This window comes from Ursus americanus, chromosome 9 (assembly GCF_024610735.1).
Source record: "Ursus americanus isolate L20-20 chromosome 9, mUrsAme1.1.p, whole genome shotgun sequence".
Taxonomy (NCBI): Eukaryota; Metazoa; Chordata; class Mammalia; order Carnivora; family Ursidae; genus Ursus; species Ursus americanus.
The window spans coordinates 32,131,978-32,147,163 of NC_142135.1; the positions used below are offsets into that span (position 1 = coordinate 32,131,978).

Here is a 15,186-nt window from a genome sequence, read left to right on the forward strand (position 1 = left end):
GAAGAGTACTGTACATTCAATATGCTAGGTATTCGTTGAGTACCTACCACAAACCCAGTGATGTTTATAAGAGTTTACCCGCTGCTCCTTTCTAGCTGCTTGCTCCTTCCTTCACAGCCTTGCTCCTGAACTTCAAGGGAGGGAGAAGATGACAGCATTAAGAGAAGCAGGCAGTAGAGAAAAAGGCTGGTTCTCAGAATAAATGCACCCTTGTTCAGAAATAGCATACAAATTACAAATTGCTTGTGGATATTGGCATGGGTTGAATGTTGGCTGATTACATTTTTTTCTAAGGTCGTCAACATTTAAGGTAGAATGAGGCAGTAAAATTCACAAAATTTTAGAACTGGAAGGAATCTTTAGAAAGGAAGTAACTAAAATAAATAATAAAAATAAAAAGGAAGTAGCAGACATAGCTGACTAATCAAGAATGTTTTCAACTTTAATGAAATATGTATTTGTATCTAATAAACCATATATGTGTACATGGTTTAACCATTATGTGATATTACAGGTTTTTTTTTAAAAAAAGGTCATTCTTTTGACATATTTTGACACATACCTGACCCAAATGAGTATATCCCATGTTCGCACTATCAAAGACCATTTTTTTAACTTATTTTTTAAGATTTTATTTATTTATTTGACAGAGAGAGACAGCCAGCGAGAGAGGGAACACAGGCAGGGGGAGTGGGAGAGGAAGAAGCAGGCTCCCAGCGGAGGATCCTGATGTGGGGCTCCATCCCAGGACTCTGGGATCACGCCCTGAGCCGAAGGCAGCTGCTTAACGACTAAGCCACCCAGGTGCCCCATTAACATTTTTAATTTAAATTCAATTAATTAGCATAATGTATTATTGGTTTCAGAGACAGAGGTCAGTGATTCATCAGTCTTATATAATATCCAGGGCTCATTACATCACGTGCCCTCCTTAATGTCCATCACCCAGTTATCCCATCACCTTACCCCCCCTCCCCTTTGTTTCCTATGATTAAGAGTCTCTTACGGTTTGTCTCCCTCTCTGGTTTTGTCTTGTTTTATTTTTTCCTCTCTTCCCCTATGATCCTCTGTTTTGTTTTCAAAGGCATTCCTAAGTCCTTTACCACCAGCTGCTTTTTCATCATAGGAAAGAATTCTCACAGCATATATTTACCCATTGTTGAGTTCCTACCATTTGCCAAGTCCTTTATATGTATCTTTGGAGCTTCCCAGGCCTCTATAATATAAACTACATATTACTTTTATCTACCTAAGGACCCAACTAATAAGGACAAAAACTAAGAATTGACCTTACTTAGTACTGCCTGACTCAACAGTCCTCTTGTGAATGAGATGAATCATGAAGTGAAGTAATATCAGTAAAGAAAATTATCCGTCTTTAAATTGGAGCTAACAGACCTGCATTATTTGCAAACCCACTGAGCTGAGGCTTCCTTGATATAAAATAAGGACAGTAATAGCTATCATGAGGAATAAATTAAGGTAACATTTGTAAAGGCCTTCACACATGTTCTGGTCATCTATTGCTGTGTAACAAACTTTATGCTTAAAATAACCACAAGTTACTCAGTTTGCTCACAAATCGATAACTTGGGCGGCACTCAGTGGAGTTGGTTCATCCGGCTCTTGGCATCCACTGGGGCTGCAGGACATACTCACCTACAAGGGACAAGTCTGAGCTAGCTATTGGCTGGGAGCTCAGCTGGGGCCACCAGCCAGGAGGCTTGGATCCTCTCCACGTGGGCCCCTCCAAGGGCTGCTTGTGTTTCCTTACAATATGGAAACTGGGATCCAAGAGTGAGTGTTCCAAGCCCCTGCAGAAGCTGCAAGGCTTGTTATGACCTAGTCTCAGAAGGCACAGGATGTCACCTCCTGTCAGTCAAATAAATCACTGAGGCAAACCCAGATCCAACAGAAAGTAATGGACTCCACTCTCAATAGCGGACGTCGCAAAGAATATGGGGCATCCGTAATCCACCGCAGCACAGTACCTGATACATAAGAAACACTAACTTGCCAGTGAATATTTTAAGAAAAACAGTGAATATTTTAAGAAAAACAGTTTTAAGAAAAACTGGTCTCAGTAAGATGCTCATTTGCCAAAAGGACATCACATCAATTCAGCTTATTATGTCAAGTACATCAATTGTGTTTATGTTGATTACAAATACAAAGGTCAAACAACCAGTGCAAATTAAGTATTTAGGCAGTTGATACGTGGTAACAACGCGTTATTTTTCAGCTATATTTAAAATAACTATTTCAACATGATGTATTATCATAACCTAAAAAAATCTTTATTTTTATATTTATTAGAGGTGATATAGTGGGTAAAAGCCAGAGCGCCCGGATTTTAACCCTGCCCTGCTTATTGCATGTGCTGTCTAGCAAGCCCCTGGCTCACTCTGCACTTCAGTTCCTCATCTGTAGGTGGAAATAACAGGGCTGTTGGTGGAGTCAATAAATTAATATATGTAAAGCCCTTGGAGCAGTTCCTGGCTCATGGCAAGCGCAGTGTGTTTGCTATCATGTCTGTTCAACAGAGAACATCTCCGAAGCTTGAATTAAATGAGAAAGTGTGTGGGAAACATCCTGAAAGAGTCGTGGTTTCTAAAGATCATGAAAGTGCACTTACCCCGAATGCCTCTGAGTACAGCCACTTCTCCTGGAACCGTGAACCGCCACCCAGAATAAAAGTCAAAACGAGAGCAACAAAAAGAAGACACTATAGCACCGCTCTTGGGATGAGTTGAAGGGAATTCCCAGACAAAAGAGGCAGAGGACCTGCTGAGGCAATTACCTCAGTGACTGAATCTGGAGTTCGGGGTTATGGGACTCCGAGAACCCAGCGATTTTCAGATCGCTTTGTTCCCTCGATGCACAAATGTTTGCGGGCTGCATCCCCAACCCGCAGCGGCGAAGGCACCTCATTGTGAAGGCGTGGGGAAAGGAAGCTGCTGTGCGAGCCCTGGCTTGGCGCCCTCAACACCGGTTCCACGAAGCTCCTGGAGTCGGCTTCTCGGTTCCCCACAGAGTAATACATTCCTCACGTGGCAACTGGTTCTAAATTGGGAATAATCACTGGGTGGGCTGGAGGATTGCATGAGATGATATATGCCAACAGACTAGAACAGGGCCGTTGACTGCAGTGTAGTGCTCGAGCAGTCGTTGCTCCGGTTGGTGGTCGAGCTACCGAGAAACGGCAGCCCCGCTCTCTGCCAAAGGAACTGCTTATAACTAAGATTTCATTTGAACAAAAGGCTTTCAGGACAAATCTGGAAACCAGTGCTGGAACATTGTAGAACCACGTTACTCTATGCTAACCAACAGCACATGATACAGAAACATATTTTGAAAAAGAATTTCCTAAGAGTGATTTCGAGTAAAGATACGGAGATGTCAACTAGGCTGGATCTTCCCATGTGGGGGAGGGAGGCTCAAGCCCAGAGAAGCTTAATATTTTCCTAAAAGTGACATGGAAGCTTCACTAAGGACGAATACAGTGAGCTGGAAAAACCTGGGCTTTGGAGTGGGACCCATCACAGTTTGAATCCCGGCTCCGCTGCTACAAGTTTCACAACTGAATAAATCGCTTCATCTCACCAAGGCCCCTTGTCTCCTCTGGAACATGGCATAATACCTACCCTTAAGGGTTATTACTCTAAGGATTAAACAAAAGAAAAAGAAAAGAAAAAGAGACTATGCAGAAGGCTTTCACAGATCATAAGAGATGGAAAATAAATTTTAATTGCCAATGCTACAGATTCATTTTCTAAATTAAAACAACCTTTTTCTTTTTGTTCTCGCCTCTACCAAAGTGTATTAGACATTCTGTATATTAGTAGAGCCTCCTGAAAGAGCAGATTTCCTACAGCAGCCATTGTCCTGTTTTCCTGATTACAGGACAACTTATGTCTGTATCTCAATGAAAAGTGGTATCTTGGCACAGTTATCTATTTTACTTTACAAAAGCCAAAATGAAGCATTGCCACAGAACTCTGAACAGGAAAGATGTGACTACATGCTATGGACTTAGTAACATGGGTTGAGCTAGTATAAACACCAGACTTGCAGGGAAGTTATGACTTGCAAGGAACTATGACAATCAGCAACTTATAAATAATATTCAAAAACCTTTGTCAACTTCACTACCATAGGATCGTGTGTATTTCTATCTTATCTGCCGAGCTCTGATTTCAAAGAGCACAGAAATTTCTTACCTAGTTTTTCAACGTCTGACTTAAGTATGGACTTTGTATTGGTTATTGGGCATTGTATGAGTCTTAGCTCCATTGTGTTCCTATTAGTTTTCTTTGGCTGGATTTGCATTATTGCTGTTTTTTATTGAGATGTCACCATACAATATAATTTCCGTTTCTCTAGCTCAGGAATTGCCATTAGAATCGTTAGCCAAGTGTGCAAAGCAATTCTTTGTCACCATGTTCTTGATTTGCGCATGAAAATAAGCATCCATGTATTGAGTATACTTTCCTGAGTAACAAGGATTGTACTAGATGCCTCGTGTACGTCATTTCTCGTCCTCAGAACATGTCTGTGTGATGGATACTGTCCTCTCACGGCACTAGCAACATCAGTAAGGGCCTTTGTTACTGATACTGGAAGGAGTAGAACTCTTGAGACACGAACTAATTCTTAACTATATTTTCACAAAGAGAATAATGGAGAAATTTTACTTCATATTTAAGATTGTGTTATCACATAGTAAGGATTTCTGTTTTATTTGGAACCATGTTTGCTTTATTAAAAATAACAAAAAGGTTTAAAAACAACCACTTCATAATCTGGGATGGCTAGAATCACACAGAGCAGGAATAACAAGTGTGGGCAAGAATGTAGAGAAATTGGAACCCTCACGCCTCCCTTGTGGGAATATAAAAATGGTGCCGCCGCTCTGGAAAGCAGTTTGGCAGGACCTCAAAAGTTACATAGAGAGCTACCATAGGACCCTGAAAGTCCCCTCCTAGGTATATACCCAAAGAAATGAAAACATATGTCCACATAAAAACTTGTATGTCAATGTTTATAGTAGCATTATCCATAATAACCAAAAAGTAGAAATAACCTAAATGTCCATCATTTGATAATGGATAAAAGTGTGATATATCCAGAAAATGAAATATTACTTAGCAATGCAAAGGAATGAAGTGGAAAAACATTCTACAACATGAATAAACTTGAAACCCTTATGCTAAGTGAAAGAAGCCAGTCACAAAAGACCACAAATTATATGACCCTATTTATATGAAATGTCTTGAAATCTGTAGGGACAAAAAGTAGATTATTGGTTGCCTAGGGCTAGGAAATGGGGAGCTGGGGGAGTTAGGATTGGTGACTTCTGTTAGGTACAAGCTACTTTCAGGGTTGATAAAAATATTCTGAAAATAGATTAGATGAATGTTGCAAAACACTGTAAGTATATTAAAAACCATTGACTGGAACACTTCAAATGGGTGAACTTTGTGATATGTAATTTATCTCAATATAGCTACTAACGATTAGAGAACAAAAACACAAACAATATTGCTTTTCTTTTTTGCTTTTAAAATTAGGTCTAAGCTATTCCTGTATAAATAATCTTCCTTATTCTGCAGGATAAAACTAATTGTTTTATCAAATTAAAGACAGAAAAAATGGTCTTCATCTATTTTGCAGTGTAATATAGAGGTTGTCAGTTCTGTTCCATTGGCCTTGAAATCTGATCAGCTAACTGTGTTCCTCTAGCAATTAACCTCTCTTAACCACAGTTTTTACATCTCTAAAATGGAACTAAGACTTCCCACCTCATGGAATTCCTGTCAAGATGAGAGAACATATATGAAGGGCCTCACCCCAGGCCCCAGTGGATTCAAATTCAACAATTAATTATCCCACAAATATTTATGGAGGGACTATATTTGCTCAATCTATATGCTCTTTGACGTCATAATGTGAAAACTTTGTTTAATGTGAAAAATATATTTTGTAAATCTAGAAAGTTCTAATTTTATAATATGAAATTATGCTTGTATATTAACATGTCTGCAAAAATGATGCATTAGTCATATTCAAGGAAACAAACGATTTCTTTTCCTTTCCAACTTTAAAGGAAGGATAAAAACTAAATATAAATAGAGAGATAAGGTCACCAGGAGTAGCTTATCTGTAACTTACACAAGTTGCTGAACAAACCAAACAAAATCTTTGGCCTTTTCAAGAAGCCACCTAGTGGTTCATTCTAGCATTTACAGTTATTTATTTCGCAATGCAATTAGTGGGGTTACTTGTTTTTCTTATCACTCAAAGGAACTTCTTTGAAGGCAAATGTGTGAATCGAAAAGGAAATAAAGCTGGCACTTAGTTTGGAGCTCCAAAAAAAGTCTAAAGGAAACTTTTAGCTGCGATCTGATTAATGTGAACCTAACGCTGCAAAATTCCCCCAAAGAGTCCTGCACTGTGATACTGACAAGGTGCGCACGGGGCTTGTGAGCTCTTCTTCCGTGCCGCTGAGAGCTCTGTGATGACACACATAAATACGGTGCGGTCTGCGTTTTCCCGGAGGCTGCAGATTAGTGCCCTTAAGTACGCAGTTACGTAACAGGTGGGTAGTCAGGTATTATCCTTGACCTACTACACCATTTTCACTGCGTCTGTCGTGTCTAGTACTAAGTACCTCTTACAGAAAAAGAGTAATCTTCTCCCGAGAAGTATTGAAGATGAACGACATTTCTATGAAGAAGGAAGATCTACAACTCCAACACCTTATGTGAGAGAAATAAAAGTATAAAATGAGATGGCCTAGACAGTGCAGAGGTCGGAAGGCTCTGCGCCACAGGGCGTCGGTGTGGGTGGGGCCAGTGCCCGTAAGAGGGGCTGCCCCCTGCCTGCTGTCTCTGAATCTCATGCTCTCGCCTGTACACCGATTACTCCCCCATCTACGAGTCTCAACAAGGTGTTGGGAGGGCTCCAGCGCAAAGCCTGCTAGCCCTGCTTCAGCCCCAGGTGTGGTCTGGAGTAAATCCCAGTAAGGCCTGCCTCGAATCCCTTTTGCTTTAGATCTTGACAGCGTCAGGGGGGTTTGCTTTAGATGTCGGGCACAGGAAGAGTGCCACTAAGTTGAAGATGACATTTATTTTTTTATTATTAATTTATTATTTTTAATTTAAATTTTAGTTAACATACAGTATTGGTTTCTGGAGTAGACTTCAGTGACTCATCACTTACATACAACACCCAGAACTCCTCACAAGTGCCTTCCTTAATCCCCATCACCTGTCTAGCCCATCCCCTGCCCACCTGCCACCAGCAGCCCTCAGTTTGTTCTCTATCTACAAGAGTCTCTTATGGCTTGTTTCCCGCTCTCTTTTTTTTTTTTTCTTTTCCCCCTTCCCATATGTTCGTCTGTTTTCTTTCTTAAATTCCACATATGAGTGAAATCCTATGGTATTTATCTTTCTCTGACTTATTTCACTTAGCATAATGCCCTCTAGCTCCGTTCATATCATTGCAAATGGCCAGATTTCATTCTCTGATGGCTGAGTGATATTCCATTGTGTGTGTTTTCCACATGAAGATGACTTCTAGAATGAAAGTAGGTAAACTCTTCTGCAGATATCTGCAGCTCACTTTGTATTCAAGTTGAAAGTCAACAAAACTCAAAGGACAAGAAAGAGATGGTGGTTGCCAGGGGCCAGGGCTGAGGGCAGAGAAGACTGTCTGTAAAGGGGCACAAGGAAACTTTCGCAGATGCTGGAAATACTCTATCTTGATTGTGGTGGTAGTGGCATGAAAAAAGGTCGCATGTCTTTGTCAAAATTCATAGTACTATATGCCCAAACAAGATGAATTTTACTCTCTATATTTTACAGTGTTTTTATTAAAATTTTTTAAAAATATAAAATACAATATTCAAGCCCTATCTTGGTCTATTCAACAAAAGTCCAAATAGTATTTTTTAAATGATTTGCTCTTGTTTAGACTAGTTAAGAAACTTAGCCAAGTATCCACAGATGATAGGTGACAAGCCAGAACTCAAATCCAGATCAGCTGGGCTCCAATGTGCAAGCTCATTCATTCATTCATTCATTCATTCATTCGTTTTTTTTTTCTTATACTCTTTGTAATCCACGGAGCACTTTCACTATTTCCTTAAGTATTATTATATTGCTGGAATAAGTTTTGCTAAAAAAGACCAAAATCACTTGGAAACTGTGGCACATTCTGAGTGAGTTACAGGAGAGTTTTTGGAAGCACAGGACAGGTTAGTACTGCCGGCAGAAGAAAACTCTGAGCAGAGCCCAGTGGTCCTAGGCCACCACTTGAGAAGATAGTGTCTTTTTGTTCAAAGGGAACAATGACAGGCACTATCATAGGCTGAATTAGGGGCCCCAAAGATACCCGGATATCTTTCTAGACCCTGGAAGCTGTGGATGTTGCCTTACCGGGCAAAAGGGACTTTGCGGATATGAAGTTGAGGATTTTGAAATGTGGAGATTATCCTGGGTTACCTAGGTGGGCCCTGACTATAATCACAGTGTCTTTATAAGAGGGGGGTCGAGGAAGATCGGACACAGAAGAGAAGGCAATTGTAATCGTGGAGGCAAAGATGGGAGTGGTGAGGCCACAGCCAGTGAATACCGGCACCCCCCAAAAGCCGGAGGAGCTAGGAAGCAAATTCTCCCCTCGGAGGCCCCAGAACGAACAGCGCTGCCCATAGGTTGACTACAGTCCAGTAGAAACTGATTTTGGGCTTTTGGCTCCACGACCCAAAAAGACTGAATTTGTGTTCTGTCAAGCTGCCATGTTCGTAGGGGCTTTGTTCCAGCAGCCCTAGGAAACGAAGGCGCACTGCTCTAGCCGCTTTACAGGGCGTGCCTAGACCGGCCAGCTTTGCATCGGAATGCTTTAACAACAAAAACCAAGCAAGCAAATAAAAACCACGTAGGATGAGACGCTGTAGGAGATAAGAATACTTAAAAAGAATTTTCCTTGAGGAATACCTGGGTGGCTCAGTCGGTTAAGCATCTGACTCTTGATTTCAGCTCAGGTCATGAGTCCAGGTCTTGATTTCAGGGTTGTGAGTTCAAGCCTTGCATTGGCCTCCCCACTTAAAAAAGAATTTTTTTTTTAATTTTTTAAAAGAGGTATTTTCCTTGAGTTTCTGGGACTCACACAATAACATGTCTGAAAGTTTTCCGCCGAGGCATGTCCGTGTGGGTGTGTTGGATCTGGTCCCATGAGACTTGTTAATTTGTTACAAAAATGTCCACTTTATAACTTTATCTACTTATGTAGTTATTTTACCACTCCTGACCTTGGTTACCTGAGCAAGAACACAGACACAGAATGGCTCTGCAATAGGTCACCACAGTTTAGGTGACTGTGGGCAGCTTCATCACCAGCGCTGGAGGTCTGAAGTTAGTGTCAGGGACGTAAGATTTCACTCCTGGATATTCGTTTGTCCGTTCACGTCACCTGAGGCCCCAGTGCAGCCAGGAGCTGAACCTGGCTTTGGAATCTGGAGTCATGTAATGGGTAAATTACAGGTTCCAGAATGGCTTACCTCCAGTATTTATTGCTATGTGACCTTGGGCAAACCATTTGACCTCAAAAGGCTCATCTGTTAAAGGAAAAAACAGTACTCAGGTCAAAGAGATGTGCGGGAGAAGTAAAACAAAGCACGTAAAGTATTCAGCCCAGTCCTGACTTGACCTGAGTGCCTGATGAATCTTAGCTACTGATGCTGGTATTGTTACTCACGACAACTGTCTTCTCCCTCTACCCAGGACTGGTGCTTAGGGAAGAGCGCCCTCTGGAGCTGTGCAATGACAGCTCCTCTTTCTCCCTCTGGCCCTCCAGAGTCAGGGGACCACTCCCACCTGCCATGCATGTCATTGCTGAGCCGTGATAAAGATGTCATCCCTGCTCATCAGCACACAGACTCCAAGATCAGTCCCACCAAGCGTCGTCCCCTGGTGACGGCAGGTTATACACTCTGTCTGTGGCACCCTTTCCAAGCAGAGCCCCTCTGCTTCAGTGGAGGGACCAGAAATAAAATAGTCCTGAATCTCAAAGGCAAGTCCTACTTGGTCTCCGGCTTCTGTCCCTGTTCACAGAATCACAAAACTCTAAAAGCACAGGGGGTGGGTCCTGCTAACCTGACTCATTGTTTTTCAGTTGAAGAGACCGAGACCCTGAGAGTAAGTGACTCGACCAAGCTCACACCAGAAGTTGGCATCAGACCCAGGATTAGACTCCTAATTCCAATTCCTCGTTTGAGTTTCTTCTGTCTTGACCTAGCCATGCTGCCTACTCACCTCTTTCATCGCTGATTGACATTTAACCTCATTACCCTGCCAGGGACTTGGATCCCAGGGTGGGACAGGGAACTGGGGCGTGCTTTCTGGAGACGCCCAGTTCTGTCCTGTCCTCTCTTTCCTCTGTGCTGCCCACACACCCTCAGCGTCCCTTCCCTCTGCCCATGAACGATGGCTTGAAACCCTCTGAGGGCCACAGGGGCCCAGAGCAGGAGCAGGACAGGTTAGGAGAATAGGGAAAGCAAACTCCTGGGCACCAGGCTTGCTGAGGACTTAAGTACCACCGGGCCCGGTGGATTTGTTTCCCCCAAAACGCAAGGCACTCAGGGAAGGAGGTCACGATTTTCTCCTCTACCTTGCTGCCCCTCTAAACCATCAGTCAGGGCTGGTTTCTGCGGTTAAGCCTTTGAGCGTCACTTAGTCCTCTGAGGAGTTACGTGCTCTCAGACACAGTTTGTTCTGTGAGTCAGTCACCCCGACTCTTCCCCAGGAGGAGGAATGCAAAACGGCAGTCTTGCTTCCCACCAACATCCCATCTCTGTCTCCCAAATCCTTGTTCACTGTAGACATCTGGGTAAGGAGGCAGGGGAGCAGGACAAAGCCAAAAGAGGCCAAGAGAGGCAGGCTATTCTATGGACACGCTTCCTCCAAGGAGTATGTTTGGCCAGGCTCCTCCTGCCCAGTGAGCTGGTGTGGGACACCAGATGTCCCACCAGAAAGGCGAATAACTCTTCCTGCGAGCTAACGCTTCTCCTTAAACTTCCCCACTCTCTTTGTTGCTCTCAGTGAATCTCAATGAGCCACATCCTCCTGCTTCAGTGACAGTCTACAAACCCCTTTTCTGATCAAAGTTTGAGTTCATGAAATGTGGGAAGTTTGTTTTGTGTTGTGTTGCTGGGCATTTCATGATATAAAATACCTAAAATAAAGAAACCTTTGAAATCACTCACCTGGACAGTTTCAGAAAGGATATCCCAACCGCCGTGACATCCCACCTTATTTTCCTAGGGTGGTGTGTTATATGAATAGCCTGTAGGAGTTTCATTACATTTATAATTATTCCTTTCACCTTTACACAACTCCCTTTCGATAACAATTGTATAACCTTCTTGGATTTCTTGTTTCTGGCTTGATGGCCCAATCCGGAACTTGAAATTATTGAGGCTTTCTCATTTTTAATCATTTTGACGTGTGTATAATCTGAGAGCTGAGGAAATTTGGCCATACCTTGCATTCCATTATTGAAAATGCCATCCCTGAGGTCGCATGTGACTGCCTTGTCTCCAAACTCAAAAGTATCTTCCCAGCCTCTGTTAGTTGACTGTTGAAAGTAACAGAAGACCCAAAGTAAACCAGCTTCCACAAACAGGGGAGGAGGGGAATTGAAGCACGGATAGCTTCAGAAGCTCCAAGAATGTGAGAACCCAGTCTCTCTCCATTTCTCCTTCATGTCCTCTGTGTTGGCTCTATTCACTTAACAGCCGCGTTGTCTACATGGTTTCCAGAAGCCTCTTGTTTATGCCCTTCCAGATTCAAGTCTAGCAGGAAGGAATAAACTCCCTATCTGCTCCACCTAACAGAAGTCTTAGAATCTGCTTTCATTGGGCACAGTGAGTCGCCTTGGGACACGTGCCCATCCCCGGACCCATCACAGTGAGGGCTTCCTGGTGGGTGGAGGATTTCCAGCCCGAGAAACTCCAGTGACTGTTACCAGAATAAGGACAAGAATAGGGACTGGAACAGCAGGGGTCTACCACACTCTCCAATCCTTCTACAGCATTCCATCCTGGTGCCCTTCTTGAAATTCTGTATTGCTGTCTTCCCTCATGCAGTGCTTTCTTGTCCCCCTTCTCTCTGACCCCCTTCTCCGTTTTCTCTTCCTCCTCCTCCACCTCCTCTTCCCCTGTAGGGTGAGGGGTGGTCCTCAGTTGTTTAGCTCTGTCAGACTTGACTTGACATCACCTCCCCAAGCCTTTACATACTCTGTTCCCACAACCTAGAATGTCATTCCGCTTCCCACCCCTCATCTCTTTATGTCCATGTTCTCCATGTCCTAGTTCAAATATCTCTTTGTGAATCTTTTTTTTTTAAAGATTTTATTTATTTATTCGACAGAGATAGAGACAGCCAGTGAGAGAGGGAACACAAGCAGGGGGAGTGGGAGAGGAAGAAGCAGGCTCATAGCAGAGGAGCCTGATGTGGGGCTCGATCCCATAACGCCGGGATCACGCCCTGAGCCGAAGGCAGACGCTCAACCGCTGTGCCACCCAGGCGCCCCCTCTTTGTGAATCTTCTATACCTAATTTTCTTCAAGACGAAGTCCACTCTCCCTTTCCTCTAAACTCTTATCTTTATCCTCTCTCAAAGGTAGAATTTTCTGTTTTATATATTTGGTCACATATCAAAATGTCTGTGTGTGTCACCATTGGCTCTTGGCTCCTTGAGGACGAGAATGTCATTTATCTTTATCACTTACCCCTCTATCTAACCCACCCCCCCTTCCCCTGTCCCAGCGGTCAGTCCTTACAAAGCCAGTATTTGTTAAATAAGTTTCTTTGGTAAAACCTGAGGAAAAACCCAGATCTTTAGAGTTACATTACCTGCTGTTTTCCATGGAAACTTTGCTGGTCTGTACTGCATCATTCTGGAGAAGAGCTGATACCAAACCGCTTTGGTTTCAAATAGATTAAGTATTTCACTCTGAACTTTCACTCTGTGTCTGCCAAATACTGGGACTGTGAGGTGATTCACTCCTCATATAAAGAATATTTTTACAAGGAAATCCAGATCAAGTGGTTTTTCCTGGCGTGGGTATTATCATTGTTGATGCAGGTGTTTCTCTCTCTGAGTGAATGAGTGAGTGAGTGAGTGAGTGAGTGAGTGTGTGTGTGTGTCCCACGTTCGTCTTCAAGGGAAGGGATAAGGTGTATCTCCCCCCCCCCCAAGTGCCTTTTCTCATAAAGGAAAACAGATGTTTAAAACTGCAAGACTTTGCCCTCCCACGACAGCTAGGCTCCGGGGGACCGACCCCGGGGCGGGAGCGGCGCACAGCCGGCCCGTCCCAGCGGCCGGCGCCAGCCCAGCCCTCCGGGGAGGAGTCCGCCCGCGCGGCCCGTCCAGACACCGGCCCCGGCGCCTGGGCTGCGCGCTCGCCCGCGCTTCGGAGCGGGAGCCGAGGCTGCCGCCGTCCTCGGGGACCGTGCAGGAGGCCGCCCGCGCCATGGCGGCGCCGTCGCGGCTGCTGATCCGCGGGGGGCGCGTGGTCAACGACGACCTCTCGCAGGTGGCCGACGTGCTGGTGGAGGACGGCGTGGTGCGGGCGCTCGGGCGCGACCTGCTGCCCCCCGGGAGCGCGCCCGCCGGCCTGCGGGTCCTCGACGCCGCCGGCAAGCTGGTCCTGCCCGGCGGCATCGACACGCACACGCACATGCAGTTCCCCTTCATGGGCTCGCGGTCCGTGGACGACTTCCACCAGGGCACCAAGGTACCCGCGCCGCCGCGCCCTCCAGCCCGGGCGCCCCGCCGAGCTCTCGGGCCTCCCCCCGCGGCCGCCGCGGCCGAGCGGCTGTGGAGCCGGGCGTGACCCTTCCCCGCGCGCGCCCTTCTTCTGGGCGCCCCTTCTCGCGCCGTGAGCCGAGCTCGGGCCGAGCCCGACGCCCTCTCCTCCTCCCTTAGGTAATTCGACAAGTTTAAGGCCACCTGCCCCCCCACCCTGGTTTCTCTGCGCTCTGTACTCCCCCACACTCCCCTCCCCGTGGACACTGGTATTCTGTGGAGGTCCACACGTCTTTTCGTGGTATCTGTAGAATCTTTTTTTAGTGGGTGCTCGCAGCCGTTTTCTCCCGCTGTTCCGTCCCCAGCCAAAACCAAATGAAAAATCCGTTCCCCTAGCGTGCCCGGGGGATGACGGGTCTGGGCACGCTGGAAGCCCACCGTGTCCACAGTGTTTGCCTCCACCCCCCGGTAGAAAAGACACAGCCCTGACAAGAACTGAGAAGAGAAATATTCCGGAATGGTCTCCCAGCACCCGCTGGCCCCCAGGCCACCTGGCCCCGTCTCTTCTTAAGCGGCTTGTCCAGGGGACTTCAGATAGGGGTCTGATCGTTGCTGCTGGAGCAGCGGCAGCCTGGCTGATGGTGCGGGAGTAGCAGATCACCAAACCCAGGTGGGAGACGCTTGGGTTTCTTTAGACAGAAAGGCCTGGAGGCTCTGGTCAATAAAAGAACCTTAAAAGTTTCTCTAAAGCTCCTGAGAACAAGATCTGGAGATGACCTGGGCGGCCTTACAGCTACACAGAGTTAAAACCCCACTCAGGGGGCGCCTGGGTGGCTCAGTCATTAAGCGTCTGCCTTCGGCTCAGGGCGTGATCCCAGAGTCCTGGGATCGAGCCCCACATCAGGCTCCTCTGCTGGGAGCTTGCTTCTTCCTCTCCCACTCTCCCTGCCTGTGTTCCCTCTCTCACTGGCTGTCTCTCTCTGTCAAATAAATAAATAAAATCTTAAAAAAAAAAACAAACAACCACCCCACTCAGCACTTTGGCTAAAGCCCAGCCCTCACCCTCCTTGAGGCTTGTGTTTTGGGGCTGCAGGGAGAAAAATGGCTCTTTCCAGAGTGAAAATATTGATATGCTTAAGGCTTTAAACGCTTGGGTGTGAAACAGGTCGGGCTACTCAGTTGTGCAAGCTTTCAAAGCAGTTCCGACAATAGTTCGTTTACCTTGCTAAGTTCTCTCAAATAGTTTTATTCTCTCTACACACACCCCTCCACATTTCTCAGTCATCTAAGCTTGAGTAGAATGTTTAATAGAAAAAAGAACCATTTGACCCAGAGAGAAGGGTCTGGGGCCGGCTGCTCACATCAAGATTTGGAAAGT

General features: G+C 45.2%; 1 protein-coding gene across 3 annotated transcripts in view; it reads left to right on the forward strand.

Annotated features, from left to right (window-relative positions):
• The first annotated feature begins 13,413 nt into the window (after positions 1-13,413).
• The window catches only part of DPYS (dihydropyrimidinase), a 78,244-nt gene continuing 76,471 nt past the window's right edge, over positions 13,414-15,186 (forward strand). For 2 of the 3 annotated variants that reach the window (XM_045805816.2, XM_045805818.2), the window contains exon 1: positions 13,414-13,797. In XM_045805816.2, the coding sequence (XP_045661772.2) occupies positions 13,534-13,797 (264 nt within the window). In that variant the 5' untranslated portion in view covers positions 13,414-13,533. The remainder of the gene's footprint in view (positions 13,798-15,186) is intronic. The other variant, XM_045805817.2, reaches the window with a different exon arrangement.